At 41.2% G+C, this 18,078-nt stretch overlaps 2 protein-coding genes and 1 pseudogene across 2 annotated transcripts; all 3 read right to left on the bottom strand.

Moving 5' to 3' along the window:
• Window positions 1-1,981: 1,981 nt before the first annotated feature.
• On the bottom strand, window positions 1,982-4,857 carry LOC141848664 (phospho-2-dehydro-3-deoxyheptonate aldolase 2, chloroplastic-like). The gene is made up of 5 exons (XM_074736712.1): window positions 4,303-4,857; window positions 3,926-4,203; window positions 3,086-3,362; window positions 2,758-3,003; window positions 1,982-2,474 (listed from the first exon to the last, which is right to left on the bottom strand). Exons 1-5 carry the CDS (start codon window positions 4,819-4,821, stop codon window positions 2,190-2,192), a joined length of 1,605 nt encoding a protein of 534 aa, XP_074592813.1. The 5' UTR covers window positions 4,822-4,857; the 3' UTR covers window positions 1,982-2,189.
• A 9,664-nt stretch (window positions 4,858-14,521) lies between these two features.
• LOC141811997 (uncharacterized) lies at window positions 14,522-15,118 on the bottom strand. Its single transcript, XM_074700082.1, has one exon. The coding sequence runs from the start codon at window positions 15,050-15,052 to the stop codon at window positions 14,579-14,581; it is 474 nt and encodes a 157-aa protein (XP_074556183.1). The 5' UTR covers window positions 15,053-15,118; the 3' UTR covers window positions 14,522-14,578.
• A 1,078-nt stretch (window positions 15,119-16,196) lies between these two features.
• LOC141811757 (homeobox-leucine zipper protein HOX20-like) lies at window positions 16,197-17,337 on the bottom strand (annotated as a pseudogene).
• Between the last annotated feature and the right edge of the window lie 741 nt (window positions 17,338-18,078).

Below are 18,078 nucleotides of genomic sequence, written 5' to 3'. Positions count from 1 at the left end.
TGTTAATCTCTCCTAAGGAAAGATATCAATATTCCTTGTGCAAGTTATTTGGAGGCCCTTGGGAAGTTAAATAAGTATTGAATAATTTCTTCAATTTATAGTTGTGGATGCATGGAGCGTAGAATTGGATACGTGCGTCTAGCAATCTAGGAAGGGAAGAATTGGAAGCAATCTTCCTAGGAAGGAAAGAAAAGAATACTAATTTTCTCCATCAAAATTTCCTTTGATATAATATTAATTTTATGTGAAATAAATAGACTCTAAATTTAATAAGTTTTGTCCAAATATAATAACTAAAAATATCCTTTTCTATACTCAAATAAAAAGATATCTGAGTTGTTTTAGGATGCTTCGTACCTTAGTCACCACTCTTATTTTACGAGGCTCGATTTTGTTACTGGATTAGGGTGATGTTATTGGCAAAATTGCAAATTATGATGTTTCCTAAAAAATTTCTCAAGAAGGATATTGATGTGGCGGGTATTATTGACCTCCACTTGTGCCAATGAAATTAATTAAGAGTTGTGCTGAACTGTAAATCTGAACTGTAAACCCAAGCTCAAAGTCCTGAAGCAGGTTAGGACCTAACCTGTTTAAGCTATAGCCCACTCCCAAGTTGACTCATCTTATTTTAGGAGGCTCGATTTTGTTACTGGATTAGGGTGAAGGCAAAATTGCAATTATGATGTTTCCTAAAAAATTTCTCAAGAAGGATATTGATGTGGCGGGTATTATTGACCTCATCTTGTGCCAATGGAATTAAGAATCGTGCTGAACTGTAAATCAAAGTCAAGCAAGTTAAACCCGTTTGAGCTAGAACCCAAGCTCAGTCAAGAAAAGCTATGACCTAGGCTGAAGTCAAACCTTCAACCCTCAACCAAGATTAGGCTTGTCTCCGAACTAACTTCGGCTTGGTATAGCCCACTCGGAAAGCTCAGCCCGAGTTGACCTACCAGCCTTATTCGAAGAGCAAAGGGCAGAACTGCTTGCATCCTCAGCTCCCACCATCTCCACACCTCTGATCTCTACACCTCGGCCACACCCGACCTCTACACCTTGGGTACGTTTGACCTCTTTAGCTCTAACCATTCTGAATACCTCCGTAGGCAATCACCAATTCCGTCTCCTTAATCATGGGACGTGTGGGTATTGTGATAAGCGGAGAACGTAGAATGACTGGGGGTTAAGGATAAAGCAGGTGGATATACATAGCAACCTCACAACCTGAACATGGGATTCATACATCCCTCCTAGGAGATGGAATAAAAAGGAGCCCATTTTCGCAGGCGTAGATATGCGCACAAGCATCTCCACTAATTCTCCTATTACTTTTTCACTTTGAAAATCCTTCACTAACTTTGGTGTCAAAGTGGCTACGTCAAAATTTATCTTGGCCTCATTCTAACTCTTACTTTGAGTTCTTATCTTAGATCTTCTTTTTTAGTCAGAATATTAGGGATCATCGCACCGATCTTTGTCCTATCATCAATGGCTCATCCATCTATAGTCTTTGACTAGAACAGATACCTTGATTTATAGATAGTCCATTTTGTGAAATTTGTATACAAATTTTGAAACAGCTACCTCATGATCATCACGATGATGAAGTTGCATATACCTCTTTTCTCAGCTGCTGACTGACTTTTTCCTACTGCACCTACTAGGACCCAATTTCTGACTGACTTTTTCCTACCACACCTACTAGGACCCAATTTAGTTGAAATTTATGGATTAATTTAGTTGGGCCGAACTTTCCTATTATTTTGTTTAATTAATTTGACCAGTAGGTTAAATTTTCAAAACATTTTTTATTTTTTTTTCCATTGATGGCTGAACAAACTCGTTTTCTTTTTTTTTGTTAAAATATAATGTGCTCCGACCCACCTACTCAAGCAATCTTCTCCTATTCGTCCAGGCAACAGATAGAAGCTTATAACAAATCATTCAACTTCTCTCTGCAAACAAATGTAACACATTGAAATCATCCTGAACCTGAATAAATTTCCAATAAGTAACAAATATCAATCTTTTATCCTCTTATTTAATTCAATGCCAAGAACAAGCTTAACTTTCGGCTTAGATAAGTACCACAAATGTTTAGGATAAACGAGTTCATATCTCCTAACGAGACCACATCTCCAACGAAAAAAATATACATTCAAGTCCTTCCAACACACTGTCGTCCCTCGTCACAGGTTGGGCAAAGAGTCCAACTGCTGGCGCAGCTTGAACGATTTGGTGGCAATCCTTCTCTTTCGCAGTCGCTCAGCAATAATAAAGGCCAGCTCAAGAGACTGAGAGGCATTCAGTCTGGGGTCGCAGTGGGTATGGTAGCGCGAAGACAGGTCGTCGAATGTGACAGTGCGCGACCCGCCAATGCACTCTGTCACATTTTGCCCGGTCATCTCCAGGTGCACACCTCCGGGGTGGCTTCCTTCTTGCTCATGGACGTCAAAGAATGCCCGGACCTCGGCCTGAGTAGGGAAATCAAACTTTAGAACATGGAAGTGTACCCGTGACTTGAAGGAATCTATCAGCTGGCTGCTGAAAGTGATATAACAGTAAATAGATAATGCCTTGTGGGTCACAATATATAATGAAGACTTAGACTAACCAACCACCTTAGTAGACTAGCCAATGCTTAACATCTAAGAAACAATTCAGCCAATGAGGAAACAGAAGGGAATTGGAAATGTAAACACTATTAAAATCATTCAAGGAAGAAAAGAATCATAGATTAGGGCGATGCGAATATACCAGAATCGAGTCAAAAGGTCGAGTTTTGAGTCCACAAGGGGCCTTGATGGTGTTCCCGTGCATGGGATCACTGACCCAAGTGACAATCTGATCAGCTCCTCGGACAGCCCGGATCAGATGAGGAAGCTTCACCCTCATTTTATCTGCTCCCATCCTTGTTATAATGGTGATCCTCCCGGGCTTGTTCTGGGGGTTCAAGACCTCAATCAGCTTCACTAGCTCCTTGGGGTCCATTTTGTCACTCACCTACAATTAAATGATAATTTAAAGACATGTAATTGACTAAACAGAAAGGATTGCACGATCTAAACTCATCGAGTATGCTCACCTTGATGCCGAGGGGATTGGCAACGCCACGGAGGAACTCAACGTGCGCACCATCGAGTTGTCGGGTACGTTCTCCCACCCAGAGGAAGTGGGCGGAGCAGTCGTAGAAGAGACCTGAAGTGGAGTCCTCACGAGTGAGGGCCTGCTCATAGGGAAGGAGAAGGCACTCGTGGGAGGTCCAGAACTCGGTTGTGGTCATGATGGGGTGCTCCATGGTGAGCCCAGCGGCAGCCATGAACCCCAAAGCCTCGTCCACCCGGTGGGCCAATTCCTGATACCTGTTCGAAGCAAAACAACAAACATAATCACTAATTCAGATCAACTTTTCTTTGCATGAAAAGTTGGTACACTAACAATAGACTATTCAAACCCTTTTTCAGTACAAAAGGGAGGAATTTTTTTAAAGAAACAACAAATAGTGGGTATCTTTCGTCCAGTAATCGTGAATCAATACGATGATTGAAAACGCAAGGTGAACTTTGCAATGATGTATATAGAGTCGCAAGGTGAAATTTGCAATGATGTATATAAAGCTAAGTAATTTCCGTCAAACATCTACCCAAGAAAAGGAATTGGAAAATAGTTCAGAAAGATGGCAGTGGGAACCATGTTTTGCAACAAAGAAACTGACAAAAATAAATAAATAAATAAATTCTCGCAAAACAGAAAAGTTCACAAAGTTCACAATCAAAATATCAAGCCAGTGAGAGGGAAAGAGGTAAATAAAATAGAGACGTAGAAATTGACAACAATTGCTCGTGCAGATAAGGGGCAAGAAAAAATTTTCAGACAGGATAAGCAAAAAAGCAGCCATCCCAAAAGGGGTTTGATGAACGCTCACTTGTCACCCTGCTCGCTGTGCTCGGTGAAATCGAGGTTCCACTGGGTAACACGTTGCATGGCAGCATAGCCACCGGTGGCAAACGCCCGGAGAAGGTTGAGCGTCGCCGCAGACTGACAGTAGGCTCGGATCATCCTTTGAGGGTCTGGATTCCTTGATTTCTCGTCGAATGAATCGCCATTGATGTTGTCCCCTCTGTAACTTGGAAGCTTCACCCCATTCTTCTCCTCGAACGGATCCGATCTAGGCTTGGCGAACTGCCCGGCCATTCTCCCCACCTAACACAACCACAAAAACAAAGATCAACAATCCACTCTCTGCATCGGTTAAGATCTGAAGAAAATCGATTACCATGACTTATCCTCGATCGATCTTACCTTGATGACGGGCATCTGGCCGCCGAACATGAGAACGGCGCCCATCTGGAGGAGAATCCGGAAGGTATCCCTAATGTTGTTAGGGTTGAACTCCTTGAAACTCTCCGCGCAATCGCCTCCCATCAGGAGAAACGCTTGGCCGAGCGCAGCATCCGTGAGCCGCTCCTCTAGGTGGCGGGCCTCTCCAGCAAACACGAGCGGAGGGAAGGTGTCGATCGTCTTCAGAACCGACTCAAGTTCCACCTTGTCCCGGTAATCCGGCAACTGGAGCGCCTTCTTGGTCCTCCAACTCGCCACCGACCATTTCCCGAGCTTGTCCTCGGCCTCCAGGACAGCATCCTTGGTCTTGATCTGGTTCTTGGCGGGTTCCGCTGCGTGGACGGCGGAGACCGGACGGGGAGAGACCTTCCGCGGGGCAGCGCGGACGAGCGACGGGAGGGAAGCGCGGAAGACTGCGTCAGCCGAGGCGGGGAGTGGCTGCTGGCGAGGGAGGAAGGAGGTGCCGTTGGCGAGCGCCATTCGTCCAACAGTTCTCCGATCCAAGCGGCCGGAAACCCTTCCGAGAGGAGGCGGCGAGGGTTGAATTTATAGACAGGAGACGAAGCCCTCATGGTTGATGACAGATAGAGAGTAGTTGAAAGGAGTGTGAGGGTATTTCTGGAAAATTACCCAAACACCAACAAAACATATTTCTACTCGTTCTCCACAAACTCAAAATTCTACCTTCTCGCTTAATGACGGCTGCAATCTTTCCTAACAATCTGTTCTCAGTCATTTCGATTTACCAACTTTCTTACCTCCGCGATTATTTGAAGCAATTGTGGGTCAATTATCGCTGAGTATGAAGACAAGTGTCCCCACTTTGGCCACGCCTTATTAGCTTCCTTCGCGTACTCGGAGACATAGAACCCACTGATTGCCCGCGCTAGATGCGAGATGGCCCTGCAGAGTCGCGTAGTGGGTAAGTGAAAAAGAGAATGCACCAACCAGTGTTAGGTGCGGTCGCGCACACAGCACGTGCGATGGACCCTTTGATGCGCCACGTTTTAATTAGAAGTAGGTTCGGTGTGCGTACCCGTACCGTCACGCTCAGGGAAGGGCGGTGCGGTTGCTGATCCAGTGTTCCCATGGAGCCACAGTCTACACTTCCCACCGATGGCAATGCTAAATTTGTGTCTTTTAATGGCAATTTTCATCTAAGGAGCCCACATCGTGTTTGATCTTGCACGGCTAATCCTCTGTATGTGGATGGGAAAATAGTCAATTCTTATATAAATTGTGCGACTTACAGAAAAAATATCTCCCTTTAAAATTTATCAGATTAAAAGAAATCTCAATATCTAAATTCTAAAAAAGAAAACTATTATTAAAATTTAACGATTATGTTATTATAAATGTTTCACGAAGTTATGAATGATGGTTGGAACTCATAACCTAACATCCTCCCTCTTTCTTTGATCCATCCTAATTCAACCTTGTTAATTTAGTGAGTAAAATCTTTCATTGTCTTAAGATTCTAATTTTACTAAAGTTATTTCAAGTATTGTTGAACTCCTTATAGACACTGTCGAACCCTTTCCAAATTAACATGACTCCATACTACGTGAAATTTATATTGATTGAGTCAAGGACGAACTACATAGAGTCTATATTGATCGGATCAAGGACGTGCCACCCTTATTCACCTCTATATCATTGACCAACTCCAAAATCCAACCACAAATTAAATTAATAAGCAAATGCAATATATTTCACCTAACCATCGAGGGTTTGACTGGGTTTAATTGTTGGTGAACAAACATATACGATATGTTGACATTGCAAACTAATTCCATTTGTAGATGTCAAGACTTTTCAACGATTGTGATCGAACGATTGCCAATTGCCATGTGTTTACTCTTCCTATTAATTTTTATTAGGAGATGGAAAAGTAGGTTTAGATGGATAAAATTTATCAGGAAAATTTTATTTTGTGATGTTGCTGGTTAAGTATTCAAATTTCCGGAAGAGAAACAAAGAACAGGTGATTCAAGGTTAGAACTAAGTTAGAATTGTAAAGGAGCTAAGTCGAGTTAAATTTTATGTTAATTAAACTTGTCTGATAAGATACTTGAGAATTGTATATAAAAGTTTCTGCGACATGAAAATGGTATCGTGTTCCAGTTCCTAAGAGGAAAACAAAATTCAAATTTGATACACTACTGTTTTGCTTATCGTAACTATTTATTATATGCATTCAAGAATTACAACGCTAAAATTGCTACCCTCTGACTTTATGATTACGGATTTAAATTTAAAAAACAATTTCTTGTAATATAAAATAAGACTAGACTGTATGATAATTCAATTCAATATGATCTGATCATGTTTCTCTAGATCCCATATTAATAAAAACTTAATTAGTTCACTAATATATCCTTTATTCAAAAATTGATACTAAAAACAGATAAAGCATGAAAGAGAAATAATAAATTACTATATTAGGTCGTGCATCATGTATATATAGGCAGATAGCTGAATTATTTTGACAGTTAATTCTAAGAAGAAATCATTAGTTTGTTGTAGGATTAAGCTTTAGTTGTTTGTTATTAACAAGCTACCGCAGGTAACTTAATTTTTCTATTACTGAGCAAAACAGAATCACTATTTTTATGTCTATTCTTTTCTCTTTTTCATTTGCTTTTGAACGAGTTCGCGCGTGGAAAACATGTTCATCCTCCTCGCGATCGATGGCTTTTGGTTGCTAGAATTAATGCACTCATTGAAAATCTAATTCTAATTTTAAAAAATAATAATATTTAATATTTTAGTCAAATATTATAAATAATCAAGTCATCGACCAATGACAGACTAACATACACGTTCTTCAAAGATAACCGTCGGGAGAGATAAATAGACCTAAAAAGTACTAAAAAAAGAGAGTTAGATGACACCAGGTGTTATGGATATTACCGACTCGGCAAGGAGTCAGCCAGGCTAGGAAGGAATCAATCAGCTCAGGAGAGTGCCCATCAGACTCCTTAGTAGGCCGAATCCGAGTCCTCAACAGACTCCTCAGTAGGCCGAATCCGAGTCCTCAGCAGACTCCTCAGCAGGCCGAATCCGAGTCCTCAGCTGACTCCCCAGGCCGAATCCGAATCCTCAGTAGGCCGAATTCGAGTTCTCAGCAGACTCCTCAGTAGGCCGAATCCGAATCCTCATGCCAAGTCTTCAGACCAAGTCCGAGTCCTTAAACTGACTCCCAACTCTAAGATGACTTCTGGCTCAGATCGACTCACCATTTGACCGCCCTTCTCTCCGATCCGCCAGTCGGTCATTTGTTCAACTCGAGCTGAATCGCCTTACAGTGCCCTGGCATGTCCCATCATGTCCTCTGACCAGCCCATGCCCTTCATTTATTATCGCCGCCCTCTCTGACACTCATGTGGGCAATGACATGACGGCTACCTACCAGAGATGGGACTCCTGACTATTGTGCTCGATTGTTTCTGACGCCTCATTACTCATGATGGGACATCCTCTTAATAGTTTTTTTTATGACGTGACAGGTACACGCTCATCTCTCCTTTAAACGACCACTCCTTTCAGCAGGTAGCTTCTCTCGTTCTCTCAACTTCTGAAACTTCTGCTTCTCTTTTACGCTCAAGTTCATTACTATTCATCTTCTTCCTCCCGCCGTCTTTGACTTGAGCGTCGGAGTGGTCGCACCAGGGCACCCCTGGCCTTCCTACTCACGTTCCTTGTGCTTGCAGGTCCTGGAGGTCTTACAGCACTCCACCCATCTTCCTGTTCCACGCCAACGACGGGGAAGGTCCGATGACTTGTCCAGCCGCTGGTTTCAATCGGAACACCAGGAATGGCTCGACAAGTCATTCTGATGCTCAAGTTAGAGTTTTATACAGGAAGGAGATTAAAAACTTAGAAAATTAGAGTTTCATATGTGTATGAGGAACTTTTTATAGAGTTGATCTTTGAAACATCAACGTCCATTTAGAAAATATTCTGAGATTTGCGCTTCTATTCTGATATATGCGTTTCAATTGTCTATGTCTTTCGAGATATTTTTCGTCTCCGGATAAAACAGTCTTAGGGTTTCCTAATCTTAAGGATGAACCGACTTTATGACTTTACCCTGTATGACACATGAAGGTAATATATTTCTATCACATCACAAGCATCCCTAATTAGTTTAGTCAAAAGAGACGTAATCCGACTGACTAGACTGTGCGCAGAGACAGATTTAAGTAGGAGCTATCCTGGGCTGTAGCCCAGCCCTGTGAGTCTTATAATAATTTATCATTAATAAATATTTCTAAAGGGGTTGGTGGTGCAGTTGGCTAGCAGTAGGTCTTATAGTTCAATGGTTATCTTGAGGTTGAGAGTTTGAGCCTCTCTAACCCCATTCATTGATGAAGATTATTGGATTGGGCTATTTTAGACTCTAATTTAATTTTTAAAAAATTAGATATATATTTGTAGTCTACAATTTGGTATAAAAAAATTAATAGGTTCTTTTTTTATTCATTGTATTTTGATATTTAACTCATCTTTTTCATACCTAAAATCAGCACAGTCTATCTCTAATTTCTGGATCCGTCCCTGACTGTGCGGAGTTGTCATCTTGATACCTTGAGGAGGTGTCATCACTCCGCCACATATGGATGAAGTGGCCATAATAGGATCTCAAGCTCGGGACTCAATGTAAGGCTATGTCGTGAGCTTACGGCTCCGTGCTCCGTGCTTGTCATAAGACTATGTCGTGAGCTTGGGATTCCGTGCTTGTCGTAAGGATATGTCATGAGCTCGGAGCTCGGTGCTCCAAGCTTGTCGTAAGGCTATGTCGCGAGCTTGGGGCTTGGTGCTCCAGGCTTGTCACAAGGCTAAGTCGCGAGCTCGGTCTCAGTACCCAAGCATGCCATAAAGCTAAGTCGGAAGCTCGGGGTTCGGTGCTCCAGGCATATTGTAAGTCTATGTTGCAAGCTCAGGGCTCGGGGCTCCTAGTCTGTCATAAAGATAAATCGCAAGCTCAAGGCTCGGTGCTCCAGGCCTGTTGCAAGGCTAAGTCGCGAGCTTGGGCTCTAGGCTTGTCATAAAGCTATGTTGCGAGCTCGGGGATTGGTGCTCTAGGCTTATTGCAAGGCTAAGTCGCGAGGTCGGTGCTCGGTGTTTCAAGCCTATCATATAGATAAGTCGCAAACTTGGGGCTCTAGGCCTCGTAAGACTATGTCGCAAGCTCGGGACTCGGTGTTCCAGGTATGTCGCAAGGCTATGTCTTGAGCTCAGGACTCGATGCTCCAAGCCTGTTGTAAGGCTAAGTTGCGAGCTCAAGGCTCGATGATCCATGTCTGTCGTATGACTATGTTGCAAGCTCAGAGCTCGGTACTTTATGTCTGTTGTAAGGCTATGTTACGAGCGTTGGGTTCGGTGCTCCATGCTTGTCGTAAGGCTAAGTCGCGAGCTCGGGGCTCAATGCTCCAGGCTTGTCATAAGGCTAAGTCACGAGCTCCAAGCTCTAGACCTGTCACAAGGCTAAGTCGCGAGCTCTAGGCTTGTCATAATATTATGTCGCTAGCTCGGATCTCGGTGCTCCAGGCCTGTCATAAGGCTAAGTTACGAGTTTGAGACTCCAGGCCTGTTGTAAGGCTAAGTTGCAAGCTTGAGGCTCTAGGCCTATCATAAGGCTATGTCGCAAGCTCGGGGCTCAGTGCTCCAGGCCTGTTGTAAGGCTAAGTCACGAGTTCGAGACTCCAGGCCTGTTGTAAAGCTAAGTTACGAGCTTGAGGCTCTAGGCCTATCATAAGGCTTCGATGCTCCAAACCTGTTACAAGGCTAAGTCACGAGCTCATGACTCGATACTCTAGGCCTATCATAAGGCTAAGTCTCAAGCTTGAGACTCGAGGCTCGGTGCTCTAGGCCTGTTGTAAGGCTAAGCCACAAGCTCGGGACTCAATGCTCCAGGTCTGTCGTAAAGTTATGTCGCGAGCTCGGGGCTCAGTGCTCCAGGCCTATCGTAAGGATAAGTCACGAGCTCGGAGCTCGATACTCCAAGCCTGTCTTAAGACTAAGTCGCGAGCTTAGTGCTTCATGCCTGTCGTAAGACTATATCGCAAGCTCGAGGGTCGATACTCTATGCCTGTCATAAGACTATGTCACGAGCTCTGAGCTCGGTGCTCCAGACCTGTCGTAAGGCTAAGTCGCAAGCTTGGGGCTCGATGCTCTAGGACTATTGTAAGGCTATATCGCGATCTCGGGGTTTGGTGTTCTAAGCCTATTGTAAGGCTAAGTCGCGAGCTCGGGGCTCGATACTTCAGGTATGTCGTAAGATTAAGTCGCGAGCTCGGGGCACGATGCTCCATGCCTGTCGTAAGACTATGTCGTGAGTTCAGGGTTCGATGCTCCATGCCTGTCATAAGCTATGTCACGAGCTCGGGCTAAGTGCTTCAAGCCTGTCATAAAGCTAAGTCACGAGCTCGGGGCTCGGTGCTCTAGACATGTCATAAGGCTATGTCGCGAGTTCGAGACTCAGTGCTCTAGGCCTATCGTAAAACTATATCGCAAGATCATGGCTCAGTGCTTCAGGCTTGTCGTAAGGCTATGTCCACGATTCTATCTTATCAAAAGAGGACCAAAGGAGTTTTTGGAAGTATCTGAGAGTTTTGAGGCACTTCAAGAAGAAAAATATTAATTTATGAAACAATACTGTAAGGATTAATGACCTGATAACTACATTATAAGATAAATAGAGTTAAAGAAGATATCCTGATGATTTAGAGAGAGTATAATAGAATATCTAACTCAATAATGAGGGTGAATAATGAATCAACTTTATGGAGAAAATAAATATATGAAAACCACTAGGAGTTATAAGAACTTGACATTATTTAGAGAGACTGAAGTGTTACAAGCATTATGAAAGAAAAGTACTTTCTTTTATTTATTAATGATTTTTCAAGAATGGCTTAGGTTTATTTTCTAAAAGAAAAGTCATAAACCTTTCTTTATCTTCAAGAGATTTAAGGCCTTTGTTGAAAAACAAAGTGGCTATATATTAAAATCATACAAAATGATAGAGGGGGAGAATATACCTCTCAAACATTTGAAAAATTTTACAAAGATGAAGAAATTTGGAAGCAATAGACAATCGAATATAACCCACAACAAATGGCATCGTTGAAAAGAAGATAGAACCATTGTAGAGATGACAACATCCATACAAAATGAGAAATTCTTGCCAAAGAGTCTTTGAGCAGAAGTTGTACATTCAGTCATGTATATTCTCAATAGAATTCCAACCAAGGCAATTAGGTATAAAACTCTGTTTGAAGTTTGAAGTGGAATCAAACCCTCGGTAAGACATTTAAAAGTTTTCAGTTGCATATGTTATGCTCACATTCCTTCTAAAAAAAGAACTAAGTTCAATAAGAAAAGTAAGAAATATGTATTTATTGGATACAGTTCCAACACTATCGATTATATGATGTGGAAGTTAAATAACTAATTGTGAGCAAAGATGTTATTTTTGATGAAAATGCAGCCTGGAATTGGAAGGAGAAAGAAGAGCTTGAACAACCACAGGTACAAGATGTTATATTATCTTCATCAACCCTAGCAAGTTCAAGTGGAAGTGTAGATTTTTCTTTTCAAGATAATTTTGAAACAATAAGTTCTGAAGGTATTTTCCAAACTCCATCAAGTTTAACTTCTAGCCCAAGTTCTTTTTCTTAAGAAAGTCTCCCAAGACGAACATAACAATTAAGTAAAATATATGAATCATGCAATATTTCTAAAGTTGAACCAGAATGCTTTGAAGAAACCAATAAACATGAAGTTTGGAGAAAAGCCATGCATGATGAAATCGCTATGATTGAGAAAAATCAAATATGGCAGCTTGTTGATCATCCAAAAGATCGAGAAATAATTGGAGTCAAATGGATTTTCAAAACAAAAGTTAATCAAGATGGAAGCATCAAAATATACAAAGTGAGACTTGTGACTAGAGGATTGTCTCAAAAATCAGGATTGACTTTTATGAAACATTTGCTCTTGTGGCAAGATTGGAGACTATTCGAACATTGATTGCTCTTGCTGCACAAAAGAAATGGAAGATTTATCAACTTCATGTCAAGTTAGCTTTTTTTTGAATGGTGTTCTTAGAAGAGGAAGTATATGTGGAGCAGCCACAAGGTTTCTTTGTGAAAGGGGAAGAAAATAAAGTCTACAAGTTGAGAAAAGCTCTCTATGGGTTGAAGCAAGCTCCTTGAACTTTGATATGCTAAGATTGATAAATATTTTACAATGAGAGGTTTTCAAAGAAGTCAAAATGAGCATACTCTATGTCTTAAGAAGGGGAGATATTTTTCTTATCATTTCAATATATGTTAATGATTTAATCTTCACAGGCAATGATGAAAACATGATTCATTATTTCAAAAAGGATATGATGAGCACTTATAAGATGACTGATTTAGGGCTACTGTATTATTTTTTGGGAATTGAAGTATCTCAAATGAAAATTGAGATTTTCATTTCTCAAAGAAAGTATACAAAGATGTTCTCAAGAAGTTTAATTTATTGGGATGTAAAGTTGTCGATACTCCATTAATGGTGAATGAGAAGTTAAAGAAAGAAGATGAAGCCCAAAAGGTTGATGTTGCAAAATATAGAAGTCTTATTAGAAGTCTTTTGTATTTAATAGCTATTAGACCTAATATAATGTTTGTTGCAAGTTTACTATCCAGATTCATGCAAGAGCCAAGTCAGATTCAATATGAAGTAGCAAAAAGAGTTTTGAGATATTTGCAAGGTACTGTTGACTATGAAATTTTATATAAAACTGTTAAAGACTCAAGATTAAATGGTTATTTTGATAGGGATTAGGTTGGTTGTCTTGCTGATATAAAAAGCACTTCAGTTTATATTTTTTTTCTTGGTTTTGGAATATGTTCATGGGCTTCAAAGAAACAAAAAGTTGTAGCTCAGTCCACTGCTAAAACAAAATATATTGCTGCTGCAAAAGTAACATCTCAAGCTATATGGCTTTAAAGAATTCTTTGTGACATGGGAGAAAAACAAAGAAGCACCATCTTGTATTGTGATAACAAGTCAACTATTGTTATTAACAAAAATCCAGTCAGTCATGAGCATACAAAACATATGACAATCAAGTATTATTTTATTAGAGAATCAATTCAGAATGGAGAAATTCTATTGGAGTATTGCAAAACTCAAGAATAATTTGCAAATATTTTGACAAAGACTTTTCCCAAAGAAAAAATTTATTTTCTCCAACAACAAATTGGAGTCATGAAGAAAGTGCATTAAGGAGGAGTGTTGAAATTAATGCACTAATTGAGAATATAAAGAGAATGACAATTCTTAATAACATAACGTTGGAATTAATACAATCATTGAAAATCTTAAAAAAATGACAATTCTCAAGAACATAATATTGAAATTAATGCAATCATTGAGAATTTAAAAAGAATGACAATTCAATGATTATGTTGTTTTCAAAATCAATATTAATAATTTTTATGATTTAATGAATGTAATGGAGTCATGAAAGTATTTATATATCTAAATTGTAACTCTCATTTCACATAGGAGAAAATATCTAGCTCTGCTATAGCAACTCAATTCTCTACTAAGTTATTTTCTTCATTTTCACATAATCATCATCAAATCTCTTTCTTATTTATCAAAAATAGTGCAACTGTCATCCTCAAAATGAATGTGATAGCCATTTTCAATCAGTTGCCCCACAAATAAATTTTGATTCAGAAAACATATTCATCATCTTGATGCCTTTTGGTAACCTATGATGATTTGAAACTCTAACACATGCAAGTGTCCTTCGGTTCTTAGTTTGTGAGATTTTGGTAAAGAAAATGATCAAAATCTATGCTAGCTGACGTTTTTGAATAAGATTTTATGCAACTTTATTGAATTAATCTTGTAACAAAAATACAGTAAAATTATTATTACTTTCCCTGCATCAAAAGGTGGAATCCGCTATTCCAGCAATTTCACACGATCGACTTCACGATCATATATGAGGATGTAAATCGAGAATCTACAATTGACCACTACAAGGAAAGGTATTAGTTTGGCTTCATCGAGATTCGACCTTTATCTACTGTAATAAATCTATCTCATAAAAATTAATTCAATCAGTCTTAGAGCTACTATTACTTTCCGCTACTATTACTTTCCCTATATATACATATGCAAGAATAAATTGAATAACAATTGACAATATATTGGGTAGGAGAAGTAACTAATGGAAGATCCACTTTGCAGAAGGCTTCTCCTTCTCCTTGAAGGTCTGAGAATGCAGCACATCGAAGCCCTCCTGTTTCTTCTTCCTCCTCATCGAGCCACTAAACAGCTTCCACCAAAACCTCTCCTTCTTCCCCTTCTCTTCTTTCTTCTCCCGCTCCTTCCGATGGCCTCTGGCCGCGAAGACCGACGACCAAGTCTTCATCAGCTGCCGGCCACCGGATCCCTGCGGCCGCTTCCCGGCGTCCTCGTATGAAACAGAGGAAGACGCGTCGTCGGAGTCATCTTCGGAGGAATACGCGGACGAATAGAAAGAAAGATCGCCGGCGACTGCGCAAGAGGAGATGGCGGTGGACGAGCGATGAGAGAGGTGGCGCTGCAGCTTCTCCGTGAGGCAAAAGGGGCAGACTCCGACCGACTGCCGGTGCTCCGGGTGGCGCCTGCACAGGCCTCCGTCCGCCGCCTTTCCCATTGTTTCTAATCGATTAGCTACCGTCGTTGTGACCTATAGGAATCTAAATAGATGGATTATATTCTTCCTCGGATTGCATGGGAAGATCTGGGAGGTGCGCGTGTGTATGTATATATATACAGATATCTGCGAGCCGATCAGTTGAACTAAGTTTCTTGGAAGCTCGCTGATGGGGAGGAGGGTAGACTTTGCCTTCTGCCGACGCGTAACCGACGATAAGAATTCCAGGTCGGTGGTTTTCGTCATTTAAAATCTAAATGGTAAGTAAGAACCAAAAAGGGAAAGAAAAAATCTAATCCATGGTTGGTGGTGGAATTAAATATCGTCGGTGGGTCGGAATATTCCTTTTTAAAAGTCAACGTTTGTGGCTTTCGTGACGAACTGGTCACGTGGATGTGTCGTGGAGTTGACGAACGCGCGTTTGAAAGCAAGGTCGGTGCGGGAGGTTTTGTTTTCTAGCAGAAGAAAAGGAAAAGAAAAAAAAGGGAGCTATTTATTTGTCAAGAAGAGTTGTTCTATTTGTTATTTTCTAATGTCAATTTTTATGGAATTATTAATTGAAAGGGAGGTGAATCTCTTATTCGGTACGATCTTGACTCGATCAAAATAGATTTTACTTAATTCTTTTTGACTCGGTCAATACTAAAAGTTAGAATCTCAAATCACGTCTTGGTTAAATTGGACTCTATAATATCCATCAGTAGCTCGGCAATACCTATCTAGAGCTTGACTATATTTATCAAGAGTTCGACGGTTTGAAAGAAGACATCGATTACAAGAAAAGGAAGGCTATTGTAACAAAAAAAATTAGTGGACCGGATGAAAATATAAAGTCGAGCTATAAAGGCCAAATGAGTGAAATTGAATAGATTAAGAATGAGCTTATTGATTCAGCTGAATTGAGCAAATGATCAAGTATCATGACGATTTAATTAAGTAGATTAAGCAAGTCAGACACTCAATTAAAGCAAACGAATGGAGCATGCGGTTGGATCCAACCGACAGAATAAATTATTTTTTTAATAGATATAAAATCTTCATATGTCAATTATTCTTAATAGATATAAAATATATAATCTATATGTATAATTGTAACATGCACAAAAATAAATCATGAATATTGAGAGCTCGAAGGCGACACGTGTCTCTTTTATCCCCTCGACCTTCAAAATTCTCTACTCTTTTCAAGCAAATTAGTTGCAGCACCAAAATTCCATTATTACATCCATTTTCGTTTTTTTAAAATATTAATTCCATGTGACATGGCGTTTGCTCATCGGCAAAGAAACCCGTGCGCTCCTCTCCCTCGACGAACTCTTCCATCTTCATTGCGTGATTCTGGTAATAGTGAATCCCTCCTCCTACGCCCACATATCTGGTCGTGCTCATGTCCAGGTTCAGCAAAGGCGGTTCCGGGGAACCGGAGAAGGAAGAGATGATGCCGGCTGTCGTTGACACCATGTGGGTGGCCGACGCCGACGACGATATCCCTCGCGGGCTGTCCTTGTCGTTGAGCAGGGCGTCATTGAGGACAGCGCTCGAGTCGCTGTCCCACGACCAGTCCTTGCACGCCAGCCCCGGAGGAGAAAGTTCCTTCGCTGCCAAAGTCGCCTTTTTCTCGGCCTCCGATGCCAATGGATCCTCCTTCGCTAACTTGTGCTTCAGTTCCTTGATCTGCTTTTTTATCGATTGGACCAAGGAGTCAAAATCCCCCTTTGGAGAATTTCCCACAATTCGGAGAGTGCAAAATTAGGGGTTTCGGGTTACCTCGGCAAGCAAGGACTCCTTGTCGCGGAGGAGGGCGTCGCAGTCGAGGCGGAGAGCGTCGTGGCTGATCTTGAGGGCGGCATAGTCGTGCTCCAGATGCATGGTCTACCGCGCCCGGCGATTTTGGAACCAGACGGCCACCTGCCGTGGCTGAAGGCCGAGCTCCTGCGCCAGCCTCACCTTCCGCTCCGGTTCCAACTTGTTATCCATCTCAAAGCTGTTCTCCAGTAGTCTCTCACCTGCTGCGAGCTCAACCGCCGCTTCTTCGCCCCGCACTCTACGCCGCCGCCGTCGTATAACTCCTCCATACTATCTTCCTCCTCCTGCCCGTCTATGGACGACCGGAACACGCTCCTCTCTTCTCCTACACCCAGCAATTCAAGGTTAGAGAGCAATTACACTCAAAAGATTCAATTTTTTCATCATTTCTTATCGCACTTTAGCTATTCATAATTGAATTTTACCAGCGGGGATCAAATGATCCGAGTAACTAAATGACCTCTTCATGCCGTCACAGCTTAGTCCCGAAGAGATTTTGGTAGTTCTCAAGAAGCAAAGAGAGTTTCTTTAGCTGTAAGGGCTTGGTTTGGTGCACTCTTAACGAAGGGAGTTGGGTTGAAATCCAACCGCTGAGAGAGCAGCTTTGTAGGGAACCGAGGAAGAGGAGAGGAGGGTGGTCTCTTCCATGTCCCCTCTTCTTTCTCCTTCTGGTCCATATCCTCTCCTTAAGAGCCCATAAATGCAGAATGATCTCTCTGTGTTAGGAGGCTTGCTCATAGATCAGGCAAATAAGAGGTTGGAGCTGATATTTGCGTGCCTTTATGGATAACCTTTGGGAGTTTGGACTGACACGGGTTAAGAAGAGACTTGGGAGTTGCAGAACCAAGGCAATAGCTATTTGCGCCGATAAAGAGTTCCAATGTAATTTTACATTGATTTTGTATTTGTGTATGGACCAAGTCAGATGAACTGTGTAACAATGGTTAGGTTTAGGTTTTCTAACGGATAATTAAGTATTTAAAGTTTGAATTTCAGTTGCGGTATATGGATATATATTGTGGTTGAACTTTAATCTGTGTGATTGATCATAACAATTAACTTTAATATGTCATTTACAAGGGCACTTCAAAGGTTACAAAAAGCACTTTAAGCTAGCCAACAACAACAATTGGGCTCCATTAACACTGTTTTTGCTAGGTAGATCCTCTTTGCACTATCTCTATTCTCTAGTACCCCACCCATTTATCAACTCAAAGAAG

The sequence above is a fragment of the Curcuma longa genome, chromosome 17, assembly GCF_044706935.1.
Source record: "Curcuma longa cultivar G26 ecotype Majalengka, Jawa Barat chromosome 17, ITB_CL_G26_1.1, whole genome shotgun sequence".
Lineage (NCBI taxonomy): Eukaryota > Viridiplantae > Streptophyta > Magnoliopsida > Zingiberales > Zingiberaceae > Curcuma > Curcuma longa.
Note: the sequence above shows the minus strand (reverse complement) of the source record. Positions and strands in the feature narration are given on the sequence as shown.

Bases quoted from the DNA above. Each gene is read 5' to 3' on its own strand.
- LOC141848664 (XM_074736712.1), bottom strand. From the start codon at position 4,821: ATGGCGCTCGCCAACGGCACCTCCTTCCTCCCTCGCCAGCAGCCACTC. The intron at 4,204-4,302 runs GTAAGATCGATC...TGGTTGTGTTAG, and splicing joins GCCAGATGCCCGTCATCAAG to GTGGGGAGAATGGCCGGGCA. The intron at 2,475-2,757 runs GTATATTCGCAT...TTCCCTACTCAG, and splicing joins GACCTTTTGACTCGATTCTG to GCCGAGGTCCGGGCATTCTT.
- LOC141811997 (XM_074700082.1), bottom strand. From the start codon at position 15,052: ATGGGAAAGGCGGCGGACGGAGGCCTGTGCAGGCGCCACCCGGAGCAC.